Source organism: Anticarsia gemmatalis, chromosome 22, assembly GCF_050436995.1.
Source record: "Anticarsia gemmatalis isolate Benzon Research Colony breed Stoneville strain chromosome 22, ilAntGemm2 primary, whole genome shotgun sequence".
Classification (NCBI taxonomy): Eukaryota; Metazoa; Arthropoda; class Insecta; order Lepidoptera; family Erebidae; genus Anticarsia; species Anticarsia gemmatalis.
The window spans coordinates 7,105,415-7,126,570 of NC_134766.1; the positions used below are offsets into that span (position 1 = coordinate 7,105,415).

The 21,156-nt window shown below is 35.3% G+C and overlaps 2 protein-coding genes across 5 annotated transcripts in view; one reads left to right on the top strand and one right to left on the bottom strand.

The window, feature by feature from the left end:
* Positions 1-826: 826 nt before the first annotated feature.
* On the bottom strand, positions 827-11,613 carry Cep89 (Centrosomal protein 89kDa). Its single transcript, XM_076129217.1, has 13 exons — positions 11,177-11,613; positions 10,472-10,709; positions 9,906-10,081; positions 9,209-9,446; positions 8,655-8,793; positions 7,963-8,117; positions 7,375-7,473; positions 6,796-7,089; positions 5,495-5,654; positions 4,877-5,044; positions 4,294-4,456; positions 3,165-3,352; positions 827-2,795 (listed from the first exon to the last, which is right to left on the bottom strand). The coding sequence occupies exons 1-13, from the start codon at positions 11,195-11,197 to the stop codon at positions 2,612-2,614; spliced, it is 2,223 nt and encodes a 740-aa protein (XP_075985332.1). The 5' UTR covers positions 11,198-11,613; the 3' UTR covers positions 827-2,611.
* Positions 11,614-12,811: 1,198 nt separating this feature from the next.
* Positions 12,812-21,156, top strand: part of shot (dystonin-like protein short stop) — a 375,697-nt gene continuing 367,352 nt past the window's right edge. For 3 of the 4 annotated variants that reach the window (XM_076129018.1, XM_076129022.1, XM_076129023.1), the window contains exon 1: positions 12,812-13,306. In XM_076129018.1, coding sequence (XP_075985133.1) covers positions 13,204-13,306 — 103 coding nt within the window. In that variant the 5' untranslated portion in view covers positions 12,812-13,203. The remainder of the gene's footprint in view (positions 13,307-21,156) is intronic. The other variant, XM_076129038.1, reaches the window with a different exon arrangement.

Consider the following 21,156-nt stretch of genomic DNA (forward strand, 5'->3'; position numbering starts at 1 on the left):
ACTATAAATTGTAATTATACATACTTACTTGGTTTGTAATTCATTAAATCGTATTTTTTGTACATATGTACGTGGTCTATGTGGCAATAAAATGTCAATAAAAATAACAATGGGGAAGCAATTCTTGGGCATAAATTCAACGTTAAATACGCCTAGGGACCGTTCATCCTGACGGACACGTTAATAAGGCTACACTCGGACTGCCTCCGTGGCGCAGTAGTTAAAGTCGCCACGCCGCTACCGTTGCGTCGGGAGTCCCAATAATGTAAAGTTTTACTTTTCTAGCTCCAAAAATATTTATTCCAACCGCTTACGAGATATTTTCCGAAAATACTGAAACAAACGTATTTATTCGTTTTGAACGAATTAACCCAAATATGAAGTTTCGTGCTTCTACTTCCAATAGTCTGACTTCAATACAAACTTTCAACACCTGTTTTACAAATGAAAATATATGGAATATTAAAAAATCCCTTCATAATATATTGGATCCTACATTATAAAATGCACCCTGTGTCAATTTCATGTTTCTAACTTTCTTAGTTTAATTATCAGTCAGTCAAGCAGTCAGTCAGGATAGATAATTCATTCAGTTTATTCAACGCGTGTTCGTTGGTTTGCCTTAAGCCTAATACTACACATGCAATATAAGTTGAGAACAAGGTTAGATTTATTTTGTGTTTAAGTAAATAAGAAGACACTATAACATGTTCCATATCTTTATTATTTCTACATATATTATAATTAATAATTATATTAATATGTGTTTTTATACTATAATAACATATGTTATTTAATAATAATATCAAAGTATTTTTATTATTTTGATCTAATAATTATTTTATAGGTAACAATTTAATTGATTTATTATTTTTATTATACTATATTATAGGAATAATTATTGTATTCAATCAAGAACTCTTTTTACGCCCAAATACAGTCACGAGCATCATTTCATAGTATATGTAACTTTCAGATAAATTGATTAGAATAATGAACAATATTTATTTAATAGACATACCTAGGTAAGGTATGTGAGACAGAGTTTACCTCAAAGCACCAGGTTCAATTCCCAGGATAAAAAATCAGAATATCAGATTTTTCCTAATTCTAATCGAATATTTCCAATTAGAGCCTGAAGTTTGACTCACTTTGTTATTGCTCGTGATTATACTTGGCGTGTAAAGTATTTATTACATATTATATGATATTCTGCTACATATTTAAAATGTACTACATCTTACAAAGGTACAAACAGTTTTTAAATCATTATACTTTTTATTGAACAAGCAATAAATGTATAATGAATAATATCAATTTTATAAAATTTACAAGCTATAATAATACTGCCAAATAGGCAATTAGTTTAGGCACAAAACATAACGACACTGGCCTAGGAATCAAACTCTGTACTTCACAATCCTTAGACGTGCGACTAGAATAATAAAACAGCCTATGTAACCTTAATTATTATTTTTTAATATATTAGTTCGGGGAAAAAGTCTTTTCGCATTATATTATGTATGAACTTGTAATAAAATCTCTTTGGCTTCAAGAATCACAAATGAGTACCCACACGGTTCATTAGGTTTCTTTCAGTGAGCTCGTGAGGTACCCAAATATCGAGCTTTCTTGTGTAGAGAAAAAAAAATTACAAGTTCATCCATAATATAACGCGAAAAGACTTTTTCCCCGACCTAATTTCATCATACAACAGCCATACTCTACTGACCTACTGTTCAGTAAAGGTCTGTCTTCCTCGAAAATAAAATTTAATACTAGTATTGAATTGAAATAAAAATTTAAATTTATTGCGGGCATGCAACGTCCCCAACCCGCACTTGGCCAGCGAGGTGGACTCAAGGCTTAATCCCTTCCCTTGTTTAGGAGGAGACCCTTGCACAGCAGTGGGACAGAAATGGGACTAAACAATTTTTTTTATTGGATTTTCGGCGCAATGTCAAGAGAACACGTCATATACGTATACGCCCGTGCACGTTGAAACCACACGCTTTTAAATCATATAATATCCCCTAACTCGCGAATACTACATTTATTTCAAGCATTTCCGACATATATCTCTAAATCTTACCCTGAAAAGCGTATATGTAGTTTAAAACTAAATATGACTAGATATTTTCAAACATATTTTAGTATTAGTCTATGAAGCTTTTGACTACGTGATCTTCAAGACACAAGGACAATAAGGTTCATACTTTATCGACTGCTATATATCATCTTTCAAAACTGTTTATCATTCAAAAAGACTACGAAAAGATGAATAAGTTTACCATATGGTATTATTTTTAGTCTAGTTTTTATAAATGTATATTAACCTACACAACAGGTATGAGTGGACGGAGTTTTAGAGACGTTATATTATATTATATTTCTCTCGAAAACAGCTGGGAGCCAGCCCAATATAAAGTTTAGTATATGAGTGGGTATTTTTGGTAGAATTATATATTTTATATTTTATTAACGGAATTGCCTCATACGATAGGTTTGGGTAAAAAACAATCAATATTACGATACTAATTTTACTCTAGTCTAGGAAAATGCCTGTTCAGGTAAATCTTTTTTTTTTCATTCATTCATATTATTCGCAAGTTTACTGGTTATTCTTCTCTCTCTTCTTAGATCCCTTTCCTTCTTTCTCCTGGAAGTATCCTCCGGGTCCCGGCACCAACTTCACGGCTGGCTTTGTTTCTTTACGTTCAGGGTTCGGAGACGTTCCCTCGGGAGATGAGTCGGTTATTATACCTTGAAGACGGTGCGTGTTGGTTTGACTTAATCTGTTGAAGAGATGATAATTTTTGATATTTTTGTCCAAAAATAGCCGGCCTACGTGCTTTTATCATGTGTAAATAAGAAGAAAAAAAAACTCATATACATCTTCTGTGAACATTTAGCCTTGTTTATGTGTTGGTTTAGCCGTGAAAACATAATATAACAAACTTTCGAATTCATAATATTAGCATAAAAAGTAAGGTAGAAAAATCTGCATTGAAGATGTTTCTAAATACCTGCCATATAATTACCCAACTCCGTAACACATAGGAGAATAATGTAATAAAACACATTTTTCTGTAAATAGCAATATCCACCCGACCCGTACACTGTGCCCTAATATACACTGCAAAGAGGTTTCTGTCATTACCCACCTGACTTCTTCAACATCAGCCACCTTATCAATAAGGCTACGTATGATGGCCTCCTTATGTTCTAGCGCCAGCGAGGCTCGCTCCAGCTCGCGGCGGTACTCGGCGTGTGCGAGCGCCGCGCGCTTCTCCTGCTCCACTATACGACGTTCTAGCTCTTCTAGGGACGTGTATGCGCGGGACTTTACTAGCTAAGGGAGAGGAAATAATAGGAGATATAAATAAATATTATTGGACAACTCACACACGGTCATTTGATTCCAAACTAAGCAGAGCTTGTACTATGGTAACCAAATAACTGATAAACATACTTATATACTTCTAAATACATACTTATATAGATACATTAACATCCAGGCTCAGTACAAATACTTGTGCTCATCACACAAAGATTTGTGAGTATTTGCATATAATACAAAACTTCGACCTAGAGTCTTTAAAATGAAATACTAGAAATTTAGTTAGATTGTATGAAGTTTTGCATTCACAAAATAATGTTCTCTATTTCTGAAATGGATGCCTTTAATATTAGGTTGTTCGGAGAATCATTTAGTTTATCAAATTAGGTTTCTCAAATTCTAGTTCCAAACTGTTGAATTTGACAAATTCAACAGGTTATGACATGTATGGCTGTCTGACTATTTACACAAAAAATCTTCTTCTAGCAGTTTTAGAAGTCTTGATAGCCTTAAGCAATTTTTTTATGTATAGAAATTAAAAATAGAACAATTGTCATGTATAGAAAACATAGATGAAACGAGACATTAAGCCTCCACGCTAAGAGAGCCAAGCACAAATTTGTGTAATGTTGACTGACTTAAGACCCTCGCGCGTTTTCAGAAGAAATTTGTACTTGGCTCTCCTAGCGTAGACGCAGCTTTACACTCTAGGAAAAATTAATGCATTTAATTCAAAGTCATTAAGTGGACTGTTTCATAACGTAAGGTCAATTTCGGTAACTTTGAATCATTTGGGTAACATTGACAGTGGGAATTTGAACTAGTTTCGATTATTTTTTCATATGCAACCAACACAATTGATAAAAATTTGCAAAACTAAAATAAACCTTTTAATAATTCCCATTGTCAATGTTGCAACCCAAATGATTCAAAGTTACCCAGGTTGACTGTACCTTAATTTCTTGTTTAATACTATTAAGTGCTTGTAACGCCTGTCTCAGTGGTTCATTGTTCTGTTGTTGTTTGTGTCGACGAGCGCTGGTCCGCACGCGGGTGGCGCGGGCTGAGGCCGCTTTTAAACGCTGACGGAATATCACTGCGGCTTTGCGGTACAACCTGGGAAAGATGTTTTTAGTTGGTAAAAGTAAATTATTCATATATCTATGTGTATTTTATACCTCTAAGCCCTAATAAATGCATTTTCCTGGGCTCTGTCTAGTCTTATGGAAAGAAGGCGTGATTTTTTGCGGTATATACGATTTGGGTATTATGTAAATCGGGTCTACAAAAACTCGAAAGGGAGCCGAGCATTTTTATATCAAGCATATTAAATGAAGATATCAAATATTGTACAAATAGCACTCCTAAATCACGTATCTACAAAATAATGTATACCTACGTACGTGTACGTATGCGTAGGTCATACGGCTGTGTATGTACGTATACAAACATAAGCATTAATAATTTTTAAAAGTAAATACTAGTGCCTTGTCTTCTTTTTTTTGCGTGTCGCAATAATGTTAGTATGTATGTTACCTGACATTCTTGAGCGCCTTCTCCAGCTGTTCCTTGAGGTTGTCGTTCTCGACGCACGCTTTACTACACTTGTCCTCCACGAGTCGCAGTTGTTCCTGCAGCTTGCTCACTTGCTCCGACTTGCGCTCTGTCTCCATGCCGTATTGATGTTTTAATTCTTCTAGTAATCTAAAAGAAAAACAGTCTGTTTTATATCAAAATACATTTTTACAGATCTGTAAGGCTCCTGTCATATTAGGTATGCATGTTTCTTGAACGTGTGAGCGACGATTCTATAAAACGCGACGCGACGCTGCCCAAACATATGGCGACATAACGCTATGCTCACGCGGCGTAGCCGTCGATCACACGCTTGAAAAACGCGCATACTGAATGTGGGCGAGGCATAAAAGGGTATTGATTTCAGGAACACGCATTTTAAGACCTAAACCTTTTCATAGGTACTGTTCGTACTTAGAAAGGAGAGAAGAAAATTGAGAAAAATCTAAATTTCTAGATGCTTCCATTCAAAGTTTTGACAGTCTTTTGGAAACCTCCATCAGCTGTATATGGCCCATTCACCTAACAAATGAATAATGTCTATACTTCTAGTTGTTTGAGAGACTATTCAGCAGTTACCGCTTGCAGTGGTCGAGCCTGCGCTCGTGCATGTCGGCGGGCACGGTGCGCGTGCGCAGCGCGTCGAGCGCCGCCAGCCGGCTGTCGGCCACGTCCAGCGCGCTCTTCACGCTGAAGTACTCGCGGTGGACCGTCTCGTAGTCGCGCATCATCGCTGACACTACCACACATGTTACATACTTTATTTCAAGTTAAAACAAAAAAAAAGCGATCGGTATCCGCCCAGAACAAAAAAAGATAAAACCTGATCAGGCCTGAGGATCAAACACGCTATAATCAGGCTATTACAAACGTGCCAACGACGACATAATCAAAAGAATGAAATGAATGTGACAATGTGTGAGTGCGAGCGAGAGACTCCGATAAAATGACATGAATTCGTTCGAACGTTTGAAATGGCCCGAGTATAGTCTTATGATCGAATAAAATCAGTTAAAAACGATTTTAACCTCTCGCGACTTGTTCACATAATATTATAATGTAACGGGACTTAAACGCGATTGAATATTAAAAGTAAGAATACCTTATTTGTTTACCCGACCACGGTTGATGTAATTCGATCAAAACGTCGGTTCGTCGATTATATAAAAATTATAACTTTTAAACTCTCGCGTTGCATGTTTAATGTATAATAGAATACGGGAATTAACGCGAACACGCATTTTACCTTAAAATGCCTAACGTTTCGGCGCAGGTTGCACTCGCCGTGGTCCCAGGCAGACTGGGTCTTGTCTGACAGTCGGGTAAACAAATAAGGCATTTTAAGGTAAAATGCGTGTTCGCGTTAATTCCCGTATTCTATTATACATATATAAAAATTGTTATTTTGTAAATTGGATAAAAGTTGGTTTATTTATTAACTGCACGTTTGACGTTTTAGTTATTGTGGTACCTTTCCGCAATAACCGAAGCACCGCGTGTGGTTGAATTTGTGTGATGAGCGTGAGTATCTGTTCTGAGCCTGATTGTTAATGTATCTATATAAATATGTATTTAGAAGTATATATGTATGTTTATGAGTTATTTGCTTATCATAGTACAAGGTCTGCTTAGATTGAAATCAGCTGACTGTGAGTGAGTTGTCCAATCATATTTATTATTTATTTTGCTCTTACAGTACGAATTAACAAACCTATACTAACCCTCTTATTCATAAAAATATAAGTTATGAAAGGCTTATTAAGTGTTTTGTTTCTTTCACTCCTTAGCGAAATGAAAGAGAGAAACCCTATTTTAGTAGTTGTTTAACTAAAATAGGTTTATAGTGTGTTTATGAATAAGTAGGGGAAATATGCACTTACTTTTATCTTCATACAACTCATAAACCTCCTTCAACTTAGACTCCGCCCTCTCAGCTCGTTCAACGAGCGTAGCTTTCTCAATATCTGTCGTCTCTTTCTCGACCACCATCTTCTTATGCGTCTGTCTCAGTTGCACCAGCTCGTCTTCCAATGCTTTCACTCTATCACTCAGCAGTTTGTTCTCTGAGACTATTTGCTTGGACTTTTTGTTCATGTTTTCAAATTGTTTCTCGTAGTCTAGGATGAGACTGTCTTTTTCTTGAAGGTTTTCTTGGTATGCATCGAAGAGTGGTGCTGGAATAATAATCCTACACCTTTAAAAGTTTACTTTAGAAATTTACGAAACGAACTCGACGACAGCCGACAAAGGTAATTTCATATCACCAACATGATTGTTTTGAAATAAAAAGAAACTGACCTCTGCCAGGCAATGTCGGCGGGCGTCGTGTTTAGTTTGTATATCTTTTGAAAAATAGCTTTTTTTTAAAGTCCCACTGCAGGGCAAGAGTCTCCTCCCAAACGAGGAAGGGGGTTAGGCTTTGAGTGAAAAATTTAATAAAATATAAAATAATATTTTACCTAATGCCTGAGCACTCAACAACCCGGAGAGGTCAACAGTCCGACTGGTATGTGGAAGATCATCAGGCTTTGATTGTCCATCGTCTGTGTGTACAGTATCTGAAAAACAAAACATGTATCGATATAACTGTATTTTTTAACAATTAACTCAGAATCTTTAAAACAACCCCTAATAGTTGGATTCAGGATCGATCTAATCGAAACTGACTGCTGAACAAAATTAATCGCGAGGACTCTACAATGTCCATAACTATATTCGGCTTCGGCAGCTCGTTTCATTGAAGCCGGTGCACGAATTTGTTTATAGTGACAAAGTGTGTGCCCAATGCATAGTCCAGTTTCATAACTGGCACGACCAGTGAGAGGTTTGGCGCAGAATCGACACGTGCTCATCGAAGCACGGAAGTCTACTCCCTCTACTACCTAACTCGGGGAATCTTATACAGCGGTCCGCGCCAAAAAATCTGATTTGTAGCAAAAGAGCAACCATCTTTAGACATTTATCAGCAAGAACTTTCTATAAAAACTAATTCAGAGTCTTTTTGAAGCAGGACCTAATTTCCATATAATTTTAAAAACACTTGTTACCTGGTCCCTTGTACCCAAGACTAGTTGTAAGTAGCGAGTCTAAAGCGTCGTATTTAGTGTCAGGCACTTTGTACACTTGCTCCTGTTTATCACCCGCCATGGACTGTATGTTGTTACGCAGCTTCTCTTGATAACGGGACAACTGCACGTTTAATCTAAAACATTCGTACAGAAAATATATAAATCTTCTATAGTTTATTTTTCTAAGTCCAATGCTTTTAATGTAAAGCTGTTTTTACATAGTTTTATCCGATTGAGACGTGATTTTTATGCTCAACTCATTTTTCATATTTATGATATCTTCATCTGGATTAAGGAAAATAGCAGGATTAAGAATATAAATACTTTGAATTTGCTTGACAATTCCACACAAATTGCACAGGTTCTAGACTCAAGCTGTCTGTTTTATAAGCAATGCTGCTTGTGACTTAAGTGCTACTTGGTATTCAACAATAGAATTTATTGTACCTACAATTAAGTAAATCTAAGAGACTCTTACCCTCTTATTCATAAAAATATACGAAGTTATGAAAGACTTATAAAGTGTTTTGTTTCTTTCACTCTTTAGCGAAATGAAAGAGAGAAAAAATATAATAGTAGCTTTTTGACTAAAGTAGGTTTATAGTGTGTTTATGAATAAGAGGGTTAATATTTAATTTTATAAAGAAGTATTTAAATATATAGAATGTTACCTATAGAGCACATCTTTAAGCGCCTGCATATCTTTCTGTAGCCGCGCGTTGTGTTCCCGCGCCTGGTTCACGATGATCTGACGACTGCTGCAACTCATGCATACTTCCACCAGAGGTATCGCGGTTGGCGGCTCGTGATCTGACACATAACACAAAATTAAATGAGAAATTAATAACAAATCGTATATCTACTAAAAATAATCAAAGAAATATCGGTAGTAGAAATATACTAAAGACGCTATATTGTTTGTTTGAAGATGCAAAGCTTCTGTAGGAGTACCTAGCCTGTTATTCTACCTTAGAACTTAAGCAATGATTATAGGATAGAAATTCCATAATAATGATAAGGATAAATTTTGTTTAGATTGCGAAATTAGAAATTAGAAAACATTCTATTTATATATGGTATGTAGTTATTTAGAAGTACATAATATAAGTTTGTCAGTTGTCTGATTTACCATAGTACAAACTCTGCTTAGTTAGGAATGAGATGACTGTGTATAAGTCGTCTGAAAATTGTATAAAAGAAAAGACATCAATAGATTTACTCTTACCTCTATCAGGCAATTCATATTGCTTAACCTTCTCTTGCAGCTCTTTCCCCCTGACCTCCAGCTCTCTATTCCTCTCCCTCTCTTCCCTGATCACCTTCTTGCACTCCTCAGCATATTTCACGAGAGTATCATATTGACTTCTTAACTGATCATTCTCTTCAGCAAATAACTTGTTGTATTCTAATACAGCTTTCAGTTTTTCCTTTAGTTTTGATATTTGGGCGTCTTTTTCTGATAACTGGAAAAATAGTAGGTTGTTAAATAATATATTTTTTAAGTTACAAACTGATTCATGTTAAAGTTTAAACTGTCACACAATGTGCTACAACAGCTTAATATTCTGTGTTGCAACAAAATTATGAATTGAGCTTTCCTAACTCTTTTTGCTTATTCTTGCATGGGTGTATACAAACCAAATTCTAGGTACTCTGTTAATTCTTTGTGGATCTATTACAAAAGTATGTGTGTTTTTGTTAAGTACATATATTCCTAATAATATAATGTACATAAAACCACAAGATATTATAAAAATGGTGTCAATTTAGTTGTTGGTTTAAGATTACTTGAAAGTTCTTAAATACTTGATTAATGTGACATGTAACTTTATCTTTTTATTAAATGTAGCACATGGCATAATATAGTTTTGTTGGTAACATACAAAGAAATGCATTTTTCATTTATATAAAAGAGTATTAACCTGCACCACATTTTCCTCACATCTTTCCATAAGTGAAGTGATCAATTGTTCATACTTCTTAGTAAGTTTCCTCTTCTGTTCTTTCAGAAGAGACTTGCCTTCTTTAGAACCTCGGGGAGATGACATTCCTATGCCTTGGATGTTACGCTTTCTGGGAGGTTTTGCTGGTTTTTCTCCTGGAACATAAAAAATAATGATGAGGCTTCTAATATTCAGTACTTTATGTCTTTAAAATTTGCTGCCTGCTCAGCCTGGTTTATGTGGAAAAGTAATTCTGCTGAATCTCATTAATATGAACTAAACAGAATATATTTTTCTGCATATCTCTTTATATGATTGCTTGTTTTTTATTACTAACATGATGTAATGTTAGTTATATAAGTAGAGAGTACTTGTACTTGTCTGTATATTGACACCTAACTTTTAAATGGATTGCCTTCTAGCTTGAATGTATTAAGAATGAAACCGCTTCAATAGCTTCAAATCCAGAGGTATGACATTGTTAGACTTATGTATCAAGCTGTTGAATGTAAGAAAAAAATATGTTAAGTATAGTTTTTACATACCAATAACGTCTCTCGGGTCTTCATACAAAGGATTATCATCAGTAAACCCCTTCTCCTCAGTAATCCTGGATTCAGTTCTCCGAGCTACCATGTCAAGTATATCCTGCCTCATGCTGGCCCTTTTCAGTGGTTCTGTGATGTCAAACTCCCTGTGTCGCTGAGTGAAGTTGCCCGATAGAGTTAGTTTCTCTGGAGAGACTGGTAGACATCTTCGTGAGACTCGGCCATAGCTAGATAACTGAAAATTTATACAATGACAAAAAAGAGTATAACAACTATATTAATGCTATAAATCATTACTTTTACTAGAGTTTTCTAAGAATGTATAAATTGAAATGATTTAAAAATTCTTAATGAGTGATTTGCTAATTGAATCCATTTCGAAAGTTATTAAGAGTATGATAGCCACTCATGAGTAAAGCTTACATTATGCTAATGTTAAAAGGATCTAACTAATACTCATAAGTTAGTGAAATCGGAAGTAAAATTAGAGGAAGAAAAACAATTGTATCTTTTTAGGAGTATAATATGGTTGGATTTAAAACAATCCCTAATAGGTAGAATACAAACCTACAGGACCTGCATTGCGACAACACTGCATAAAGTTGCTGGGTGATTGCCAAAAAATTGGGCCTTACATAGACACACTGGATACACATAGTGCACCTTTGCTATACTGTCTTTTTATTATCATATCACACATACCTTAGGAGTACTAACATCCATCGTCAACTTGTCAATATAAATAACATCGTCTCAGCCATTTTATAAAACGTTTTACTGCAAACAAGTGTCGATAAACACACGTTTATCTTCAAGCAAAACTTTTCACGATATGTTCTCTTTCCCTGCCTATTTACCTCCAATATCAAACAAAGGCAATCAGTCAATCTTATAAACTAGGTCACTGGAGCAGCTCAATAAAATTTTGAGCAAGATATACCAATTTTCTCGCTTTTATTGATAAAACTTCGATCAAAGTTTTGGCAGTCATTTTAAAGGGAACCATTTTGACCTCCTATAAAAATGATAAGTGGCAGTTAATTCACATACTGGAGAATCTGTTTTGTATTAATAACGCAATGTTCAGGGTCAAAATATTAGAAAATTATCGAATGAAACATTTTCTTCTCAAACGTAAATACCGGTAGTTTGACAGTTTTGTTGTCATGGTAACCAAGGTAGATTTCAAGGTTACCACAATCAAAAATTTATGCACACCGAAGCAAAGCGAAGTCAGGGCCGACATGAAGTCACCCAGAAAGACCCGAAATCATCTGACCAATGCAATGGTGTGTGTATAACTTCTTCCTACAGATACTCACTATAAATATCGCATTTTTCTATTGGAATAGGCAAAGAATCAGGAATTTACATCTTAAATGACCTTATACTCTATTGTTTTAATAAACTTACTACCTATAAATCGTACAACTTTTTTCATAAACACATCTGAGTCAGAAAACTACATACCTAGTCTATCTAATTACCGTCATCATATCCATTTGAATATCAAAAGGTGGTCAAACGAAAAATTCGAAAAAGAGAGAAGCAAAGAGGGAATTGTATGTTTGTGTCCAATTTTATTTTCATTCTCCTCTTAAATCTAGTCATACAGGACGGCCGGTTAAGAATGGCCTGGCCTAGGCACCTGACCTATTATCAACATCGCCAATATGATCTGTGTTTGTCTTTCTAGGGCGTCCCCTCCTGGGTCGCTTCCATTTACGTCCGTAGGTACAGTACATTTTATTTACGTACACCTACTTTCATTATTTCTCTCTTCATGACCAAACGATCTGAGCATCCCCTTCTCAATCCGGTCACTATATCCATCTTCTTCCTAACCACAACGATCTCTTGTCGTGCTATTTCATTAGCTGTCATTCAAAGTCACATTTGGTCTCACCGCACATGCAGCGCAATGAGCGCAATTCTACTGCATTTATTATACTCTCGTTCTTCTTTGCCATGTTTAGACATTAGAATAATATCTAAATCTAATTGAGATAATAAATAAATAAAGGTTACAAATTATAAGACAAGAGTTATTATTTCCTCATATTTTTTATTGGCAACTTTTTATCATTTCACTAGTGCTGCCATCTGTTATCTAAACTTAAATATACAGTTCCTATATTTTTCATAGATGGCGCTAGTAGTGTCAACAATAACAATAAACCAACCAATAGAAAAGAAATGAGTCACTGCGTAAAATACGTCACATGAACTGCTTTTGCATTTCGTCGGCTAATACACAGCGTGAGCATGCGTGAAAACAGCTGAGCGATAACAGCGACCTAAAGCGGCCACCCGACGAACTAGGCAGTCGCATCATGTCTGCCCGCCGGTCCGGTGTATGATGCTTGTCGGCTTTGATAACCTCTAAAACAGTTTGTTGTTACTCCGTCCCCTGAACCGGAGTTCCTTAGAATTGATTTTACATTTGTTTTAGTAACTGCTTAGTTATTATTGTTTAAGTGTTGCATAATAGTGAATTATATCAGTGTGTCTGTCGACCGTCGGATACGCACTTGCTGCCGTATCCTTGTTAGCGTTTATCGATTTTCATTTTACAATGAACGTAACGTTTTGTTTACTTATTATTCGTTCCTAATATTGTGTATATCATGTTCGTAATGTGCATAATTCGACGATAGTGCTGTGAATTGTGATCGATTCAAGTATGTGCGAGAGTTCGCGCGAGACTTTGTGTTTTGGATGACAGAAAAATGGAATTTGAGAACGATTTCAGCTTGAAAGAATGGGCGAAGGACAAACCTTTGTCCATTCTGCAGTTGGACCCGGCCGACCGTGCAGTTCTAAGGATAGCAGGTTGGTTTCTGCCCGTGTTTTGGGCCCCTAAAAGGTTGATGCACAGTGGTGCAAATTACGGCAAATTAAACTTAGTGGTCCTTGTTTTTTCATGTAATCAGGTCACGTTATCGTTCACAGTGATAATGACGACAGTTTAAGATTAATGTTTGCAGTGTGAACTCGATAAAAATGTATGTTTGTTACCTATTATTACATTATCTAGTTGTTTACTTTCTCATCAACGTTTCAGCGTCTAGCATAGTGTTTTTTTTTGCGTGATCACGGCTCTGAACGGCCTCGCATACCTAGGTTTTCACTTTCGTCCAATTGTAGTTTGTTTTTAGCGTTTGTATAATATTATTTCACTGTAACAACGCATGTTATCGCATGCCGGTAGTTAGCCATAGTTAAATGCATAGCTTGCTGTATAGCATGTCTTCGTGCGACTTTCCCATGGCATAGAGTATTAAAGTTATGGTATTATTTTTATTATGCCACCGGGCAGGCAACTGTGTGGAGATTCCCATGATTTTTGTTTGTCGTTATTGTCATCGTAGTGAATAAACAAATGGAATGCGAGGCCTTACTTTAACGATTGTTTAGCCTATCGTAAATTCTTGATACGTACCTACCTGTGTTATTCGTTATCTGTGACGTAAATTCGATAGTGATGTAAGCATCCTGTTAATTTGTCATACCCGGAAATTAAAGTCACATACCTACCTAGTCCATGCTGATAGCTAGATCTATCAAAATTTACGTATTTTCCACCTAGAACACCATCCGTTACAAAATTGAGGGGGATTCAAATTGCATCAGGCCATTTCCACGTGCAATTACTTCGTAACAGCTTCGTTCGTTGCGACTTGACCAAATATGAATTTGAATCCTTCCTACCTACCTACCTAGTAACTCGTCGATCTAGGATTTATTATGCTATTAGCTTATGAAGGTAGGTTATAGTTTAGGAGCAGTTACTATTTTTATACTGTTTTATTAATATCTAAGTATGTAGGTAGGTAGGTACCTAACAATTATAGAACTTACTTGATACGAAAGTAAGTTATAATGTAGGTTGTTTTAAACAGAAATAACAGGACATATCGTCATTCCTACTTATCTGAATTCACTGGGAAAAACCCACGACGCTACAATAAAAAACTACACTTTATTATTAACGTGTTATTTTATTGACAATAGGCACTAAAACTAACACAAGCAGTATTCGAACCCTATTTAAAGCAACCCTTAAAAGAATTAGGGGTGAAATTGTCCCTATCACCTGTGCAAGGGTAACTATTGCAACCGGTATGATTATGTGACGTCCATACTAGGTATAATCCGACAACTTGGGAAAGAGCTTTGTGTGCGAAATCCGCTGCTAGAAGATGAATAATTTAGAACATCAGCGACTAGCAGGCTTATGCACCTGACTGTGCCCTGTAACATATACCTAATTATTAATTACCTAATTAATCTAGATAACTACTATGGAGTACCATAAAAAATAGTTACCTATCTAAATGAAACGTCAGAGTATTGTAATTTGCTATTAAATGCGCGAGCGTCGCGTGCACTGAGTTTGATCATAATCGTGTGATACACACACACAATATTACGATACTGGCTGGAATTTTTCTAAACACATTTTTTTCTACGTACTACCTACTACATCTAGGTAGCAAATATACAAGCACCTTATTGCACGATTTTCGATATTTACCTAATTTTGACTTAGCTGTGTAAGTAATCTCATAGATTATGTACCTATTTACTTATTCAATTATTGACTACTGAAAACAGACTGGCCACGAAGCCCGTCGTACCTACTTATATAAAACGAATAAATTTGGTAAAAAAATATACGAAAAAGATTTACAAACAGTCTCTCAATAAACAGCCAGACTCTTGGTTCTATACATCCATATTACTGAAACCTACCAAAAAAAAATCACAAAGTAGTAAAGAAACAACATATACCTACCTACTACACATTTAAACACCTCTATTCTCTTGAGGGAGAAGTCAAACTACCCTCGTAGTACTAACTATTCCTCCAGGCCATATTGTACCTGCAATCGATATCTAAACGTTCCCTAAGGTACTGTCAGCTGATCAGCTCCAGAAGTCGCTGAACATATTCAATATTTCGAAACCCTATATTTGTAGTATTGCATATTATTCCCTCGAGAAAACTGACGGTGCTTTAAATGATTAATTCCAACTAATTTTATTTGATTTTGTTCATGTATTTATTAACATTTGGCAAGTAATAAAGAGGTTTTAAAAATATCAAGGTGTAAAGTAAAGCGACCTATGGAGCTGTACACAACATGAACAGACCTATTAGCTAATGATTGCACAAACACACCCTCTGTTCTAGCTTGCATTCGCCCCAACCCCTTCGTTACCACTTGCATAACTAGTGTACTTCGTAAGCTGTCACACTTACCCCTCTAACTACTAACTACCCTTTTGAATTTTATTAAAATGTGTACGCGACTTCAAACACGTGAAATCCAGTGACACATTCAAAATAAAAATCAAATCATTTATTCATTTAGGTCAAATATTTACACTTATGATAGTTAGTTCACTGGATTATTATTGAAATTCGACTAAGTAAACGTCCATTTTTTCGTAGACAGACAATTTGATGTAATAATTTATTCGCTTTTTTATTATCAATGAAATTGACAGTCAGAAAAGACACCTTGCCATGGTGTAAATCCACGTGCCAGTTTCAAGTTTTTAAGATAAATTATTATATAGATAAAGCTACTAATATCTGGTCCTATCATATTCTAAATATTAAAATGTTTCAGAGTACCTGCACATTCCCTTCTAGGTATTTAAAAACTGTTTGCATCCAACAAGCTTCGTAATAAAGCTATTGCTATCCAAAAAATAAAATGTCTAATTAATTACTATGACCCACGGGAAATAACTGTCACGTGTCCATAACCCGCGGGAAATACCCGTCATGTTATATGTTGCCCGCGAAAAAACATGGCCACCCCACAACGATATCAATTTGAACTAACGAACGAATGAACCCATTTAACTGTTCCCCGGCAGGTGTTCCACAGCATAATAGCAAAACCCTAAGTAACTTTTTCCGCATACCTGAATATGCTATCTTCTTCTTACATAAGTAAAAGTGTATCTCCGTCCCTTTCTAGAAAGCATCGCTTGGCCATTGTTAACGCATTACAACTGAAGTGTTCTAAATTTAAATTCTCGAAACTTAAAGGTCAATAGACCAGAGAATAGTTTTTGTTTTAAAGTTGGCAATGCTGTCCCTTTGTTTATAACCTTCTCAAGCATAAACTGCTTAGTCATAATACCTTTTAATAGGTCCATAATCCTACGTTTACCAATACAAAGCTAACAAAAGATTCGAAACTAAATTCAATTGCAAAGTATCCCCAATTGATTTTCGTAAATCCTTAGGGATTTTACTTTAACAAAAACTTTCATTATCTAAAAGAGATAAAATTGAAAGCATTGGCGCTAAGTAATTAAGAATAAATCAGGCTTAACACGTTTCTTGATAACGGCTAACTACAAGCGGTGTAAACAACAAAAAACAAAGGTACTCCATAAAGTAAAACTACTAATAGTTTTTTGTTCTTTTGTAAAACGTCGATACTGGTTACTTTACTTTTGTTACTGGTTGTTTAAAAAGACCTAGTAGACTGTTTGGCGGCAAGTTTTATTAGGTACCTTATAGCCAGTATTTGGCATATTATAAGAATTTAATGTAATCTATGCATTTAATGTTTTGACTCCTATTTGTGTATTAAAATCATATACAAAGTCAAAAAAAGGCCGGGTGTAGTATTGGTAACTGGCGGTCCTGTATGACAAGATGGTATGGATGTGAATGAAGCTAAATAAGTTTGTAACATTTTTTGTTCTTGTTTCGTATAATATGCGAATATTAAATCCGACCGTACACAAGCGTAAACGACAAAGAAAGTTGTCCAATTACTTATTTAATTGCTAGTGAGTTTGTTTTTCTTTTGCACCTAAATGTTATTATGTTTTTAGTTTAATTGAAGTGTTACATATGCTGCCAGAATGTTGACTTTACGAATATGTGGAATTTTCAGATTTTAATTAATTGAAATCTGATGGTAGCTTGATTAAACATGCATATTTTATAACCGATGGGAGAAGTGAAGTTCAATACAATAAATACACCCATGTTTTGCCATTAACAATGTTAGTCCAATGTAGTAGGAGGCCTGAGTTTTCTGCCATTATTTTACAATATATACAGTACAAAATAAGTAATCACAAATTAAGTACCTAGTACTCTTAGAATTACAACAATACAAGTAATAGTTAAAATGAGTCGGTCTTTTCGATGTCGAGTTCAACGAAGCCTTTAAGCAATTCGTAGTGCACTAACATTTTTTTTGTTTATTTTAAGTCACCAAATCAAATCGGAAATTGATTACCAATGTCACTCGATTTCCGAACGGACGCAACGTTTTCACAAAAACAATCGTTCTAATCGGCCAGTTACTTACCATAGACTTGATGTTCGAAAATCCAATGAATATTTTACTTTTTTTTTTGCTAGAGTTGCAAGCAATCCGTTTCTTACTTTCACCATTGTAGTCGATGTTCCATTTTAATAGTGACAATCGATTCCATCAAGGTCTAATAAGAACGATTAAGTCACTATTTACTCATCTGGAATGAGATAGTCGCAACTCTTCAGTGGTAGTCTATTTTTAATTTCTAATGAGATATTTTAGAAGGTGATTGAGGTTACGGTATCGCTATTTAGTGCTTAATATTTGTAGCGATATAAGACTTAATATTGGAATAATTAGAAATACTTAAACTAGTTTTTCACACACTAATATGCAGTTTAGTGAATCCTTGAGATAAAATCAAATAAGAATGTTAAATATGATGTTTATTAAGAATACGGGAAATTTTGTTTTTGTCGTAATATTTGCAGGACAAAGATCTAAAGGAAACAGCCAGTATATCAAACTCTTAAAAACTTATGTTGTACTTACTTTATTCAACTGTCAAACAAACCACATGTTAGAATTTCGAAATGTGACTTTCTTTCAGAAATTACGAAGCACATTAAATTATTACGCTAACCGTTTTTATTACGGCTATTACTCATAAAAGTTGATGTACTTTTTTGTAAAGTGAGTGCAATACAGTAGCGGCCAGTATTTTTGATACGCTCCGCGGTGAAATACTTTCGATTTCTACAAATGTTTATGCTTTGTAATTCCGTTGGGTTTTTGAACGGATTTTAGTTTGATTAGAGATTACGACGATTTCGTGATTCGATTGTGCTCGCTGAATCGATTTGATCTTTGATACGATTTTAATCGTTAAATTAAGTTTTGCGCTCTTGATAGCGGATGAAAGTAGTTTTATGTGCTCGAATTCAAGTGCTCTTTACATTATGTACTTGAGATTAATAGATATTTAAAGAAGAAATAATTTTAGCCCATTTCTGTCCCATTGCTGGGCAACGGTCTCCTCCCATAATAAGGGAGGGGTTAGGCTTTGAATCCACCACGCTGGCCAATTGCGGGTTGGAAAATATTTAAAATGTTGGAAATACTTAAGTAGCGTTAAGCAGTTTTAGGTGTGTAACGCAAAATAGCGTAACGTTATAATTATGTTGATGACAGCATTGTTATTCAAGCGACCAGCGACTGAAAAAACTAAACAAGTTGTATTTTTTTAAAACGCCGTTCACTTTCAAACGGAGAAGAATAATTTTACTTTTTAATGGCATTACTAAGAACTAATTTAACGGAGAACTTTAAAAGCAGAATTTATGAAAAACCTAGGTAGTCATCTGGATCACTATATATTAATTGTTGTCCTATGCAACTGTTTAGAGTCGCTGTGACGTGATCGAGTTTAAGTTTAGAAACGTAAGAGTATCCGGAAAATATTTAATACAACCAACATAGCCAATAAGCTCTGGAGTGGCTAAAGATGACATATAGAAAAGCCCCTACCAGGTGGACCGACAACGGCCGTAGTAGGTAGATTGTATGAAGGCGACCCAGGACCGGTCAGCATGGATTTCTATGAACTATGAAGGTGGCCTATCTCCAGCAGTGAAACTATTTTGACTGACATGATGATAATGTAATGACGAGATGCATTACTTTTTAGCACTTTATCACACCTATCCATGATTAATTAGTGAGGAAATGTGTCTGCTCCTTGCATTTTGTCATATCGTGTCACATAGCGTTTGCATCGTCACTTGTATAAAACAAAAAGTTACCAATGCCACTAAACAAAAAGCTAGGCACCTAATTGCACTAATCGCGCCATTAACATAATTAAAACTTGTTATGAGGCGAATGGCAAACTCACTTTAAAAGAATAAAACTTTATTTATTACACTTAGAAATAATATATGAGTTATGAATTAACACTGATTTACGACTAAGATTTGGAATTGATTTAGAACTAACTATGTTTAGAACTAACTATGAACTAACTTAACTATGAACTAACTTAACTATGAACTGACTGTTCGTACATCGAGGACGAGCTTATATACTAATACAATATGTGAAACGTTAACTTATTAGCTAATGGTTTTAGGGCTAAAGTAAATATGATAAGCGAGTCCTGAGAAAAGACAATAACAAAGTGATTAGTAATTATAGTAAACAGGATACATTAAGATGTTTTGATTTAGATGATGTTAAAATATGAGGACTTTATAGTTATATACTAGGTTACAAGGATTTATGTATTAATATGTAATACTACAATGTATGACTTATATGCTATTATAACACCTCCCCCCTTAGAACAAAGATTGGGCGTTGGCGCCTAAACTTTGAGAAGATGGTGGCAGTATTCTTGTAGCATTATTTTCTTCGTCTTCGTCTTCTGAGATACATGAAGTATTATGAGTGATGGTCCTCATTGGGATACTAATTTGACTGGATCGTCTTCTGGAGGAGTTGTCAAAGCAGTTATTAAAGATTTGTATACATCCTCTTTCGTTTGTACATTGGGTAAATTCTATACCATCGACTGAATAGTTTCAACAGGAGAAATGTTAACATGAATATACCCAATATAAAATAGAACCATGAAAAACTAGTTCGGTTATTCTCTAAGAACCTTTGAGATGCTGATTTAGACCGTAAGTTTTGTAGTTCTTGAGAGTAAGTGTCTAGATGATTCTTGATAGTTTTTAATGCATCTAATGGTACATCATTGATGGCTATAGGAAGTAGAGTTGGAGTCTTGATGTCTTCGGGTATTTCAAAGCAATCTTCAGTTCTGATGTCGGGCACGATGACTGGATATGTGACATTGTCTTCTGATGACTGATATGCTGACAGAGTGCTGTATCCGGTGTGGAGTTTACAGCCCTCAGGTAGATTTATGATTCCGGATCCTTGAAGTTTGTGGTTGGAAATTTCATTCAGACATTGTAATACACAGTGAGTATCCTTTGTTAAAATGTAGAGCCACTTATTGTTGCCAAGAGGTTGAAACGTTTGAATTTCGGCAGGAAATGTTGTGGTTGTACAAGTCGTAGGGATTGTTGTCGATTTACTGAGGAGGATATCCATCTCGCAGATTGGTCGTGCTGAAGAATCGTAGATCACGAGGTCTTTACAGATGCTTTTTCGTGAAGCGTAGACTTTGCAGTTGTTCAGCAAACTCGTTGAGACATATCTTTGTCCACTAGGGTTAGTGGCCAGGTAAGTATGCTCAGGGATAATAGTTGAGTGGAAAGAGGAATTAGGATGTTGGATAGGAATTGAATATATATGATATAAAGTTAAAGGATCATTCTGAACTAATGGGAATTCTAAAATATAAACTAGTCGATC

Excerpts from the sequence above, each read along its gene's own strand:
- Cep89 (XM_076129217.1), bottom strand. The coding sequence starts at position 11,197 with ATGGATGTTAGTACTCCTAAG. Across the intron at positions 5,045-5,494 it reads AGGCTCGACCACTGCAAGCG|ATTACTAGAAGAATTAAAAC; the intron begins GTAACTGCTGAA and ends TTTTTCTTTTAG. Across the intron at positions 2,796-3,164 it reads GCTGATGTTGAAGAAGTCAG|ATTAAGTCAAACCAACACGC; the intron begins GTGGGTAATGAC and ends TCTCTTCAACAG.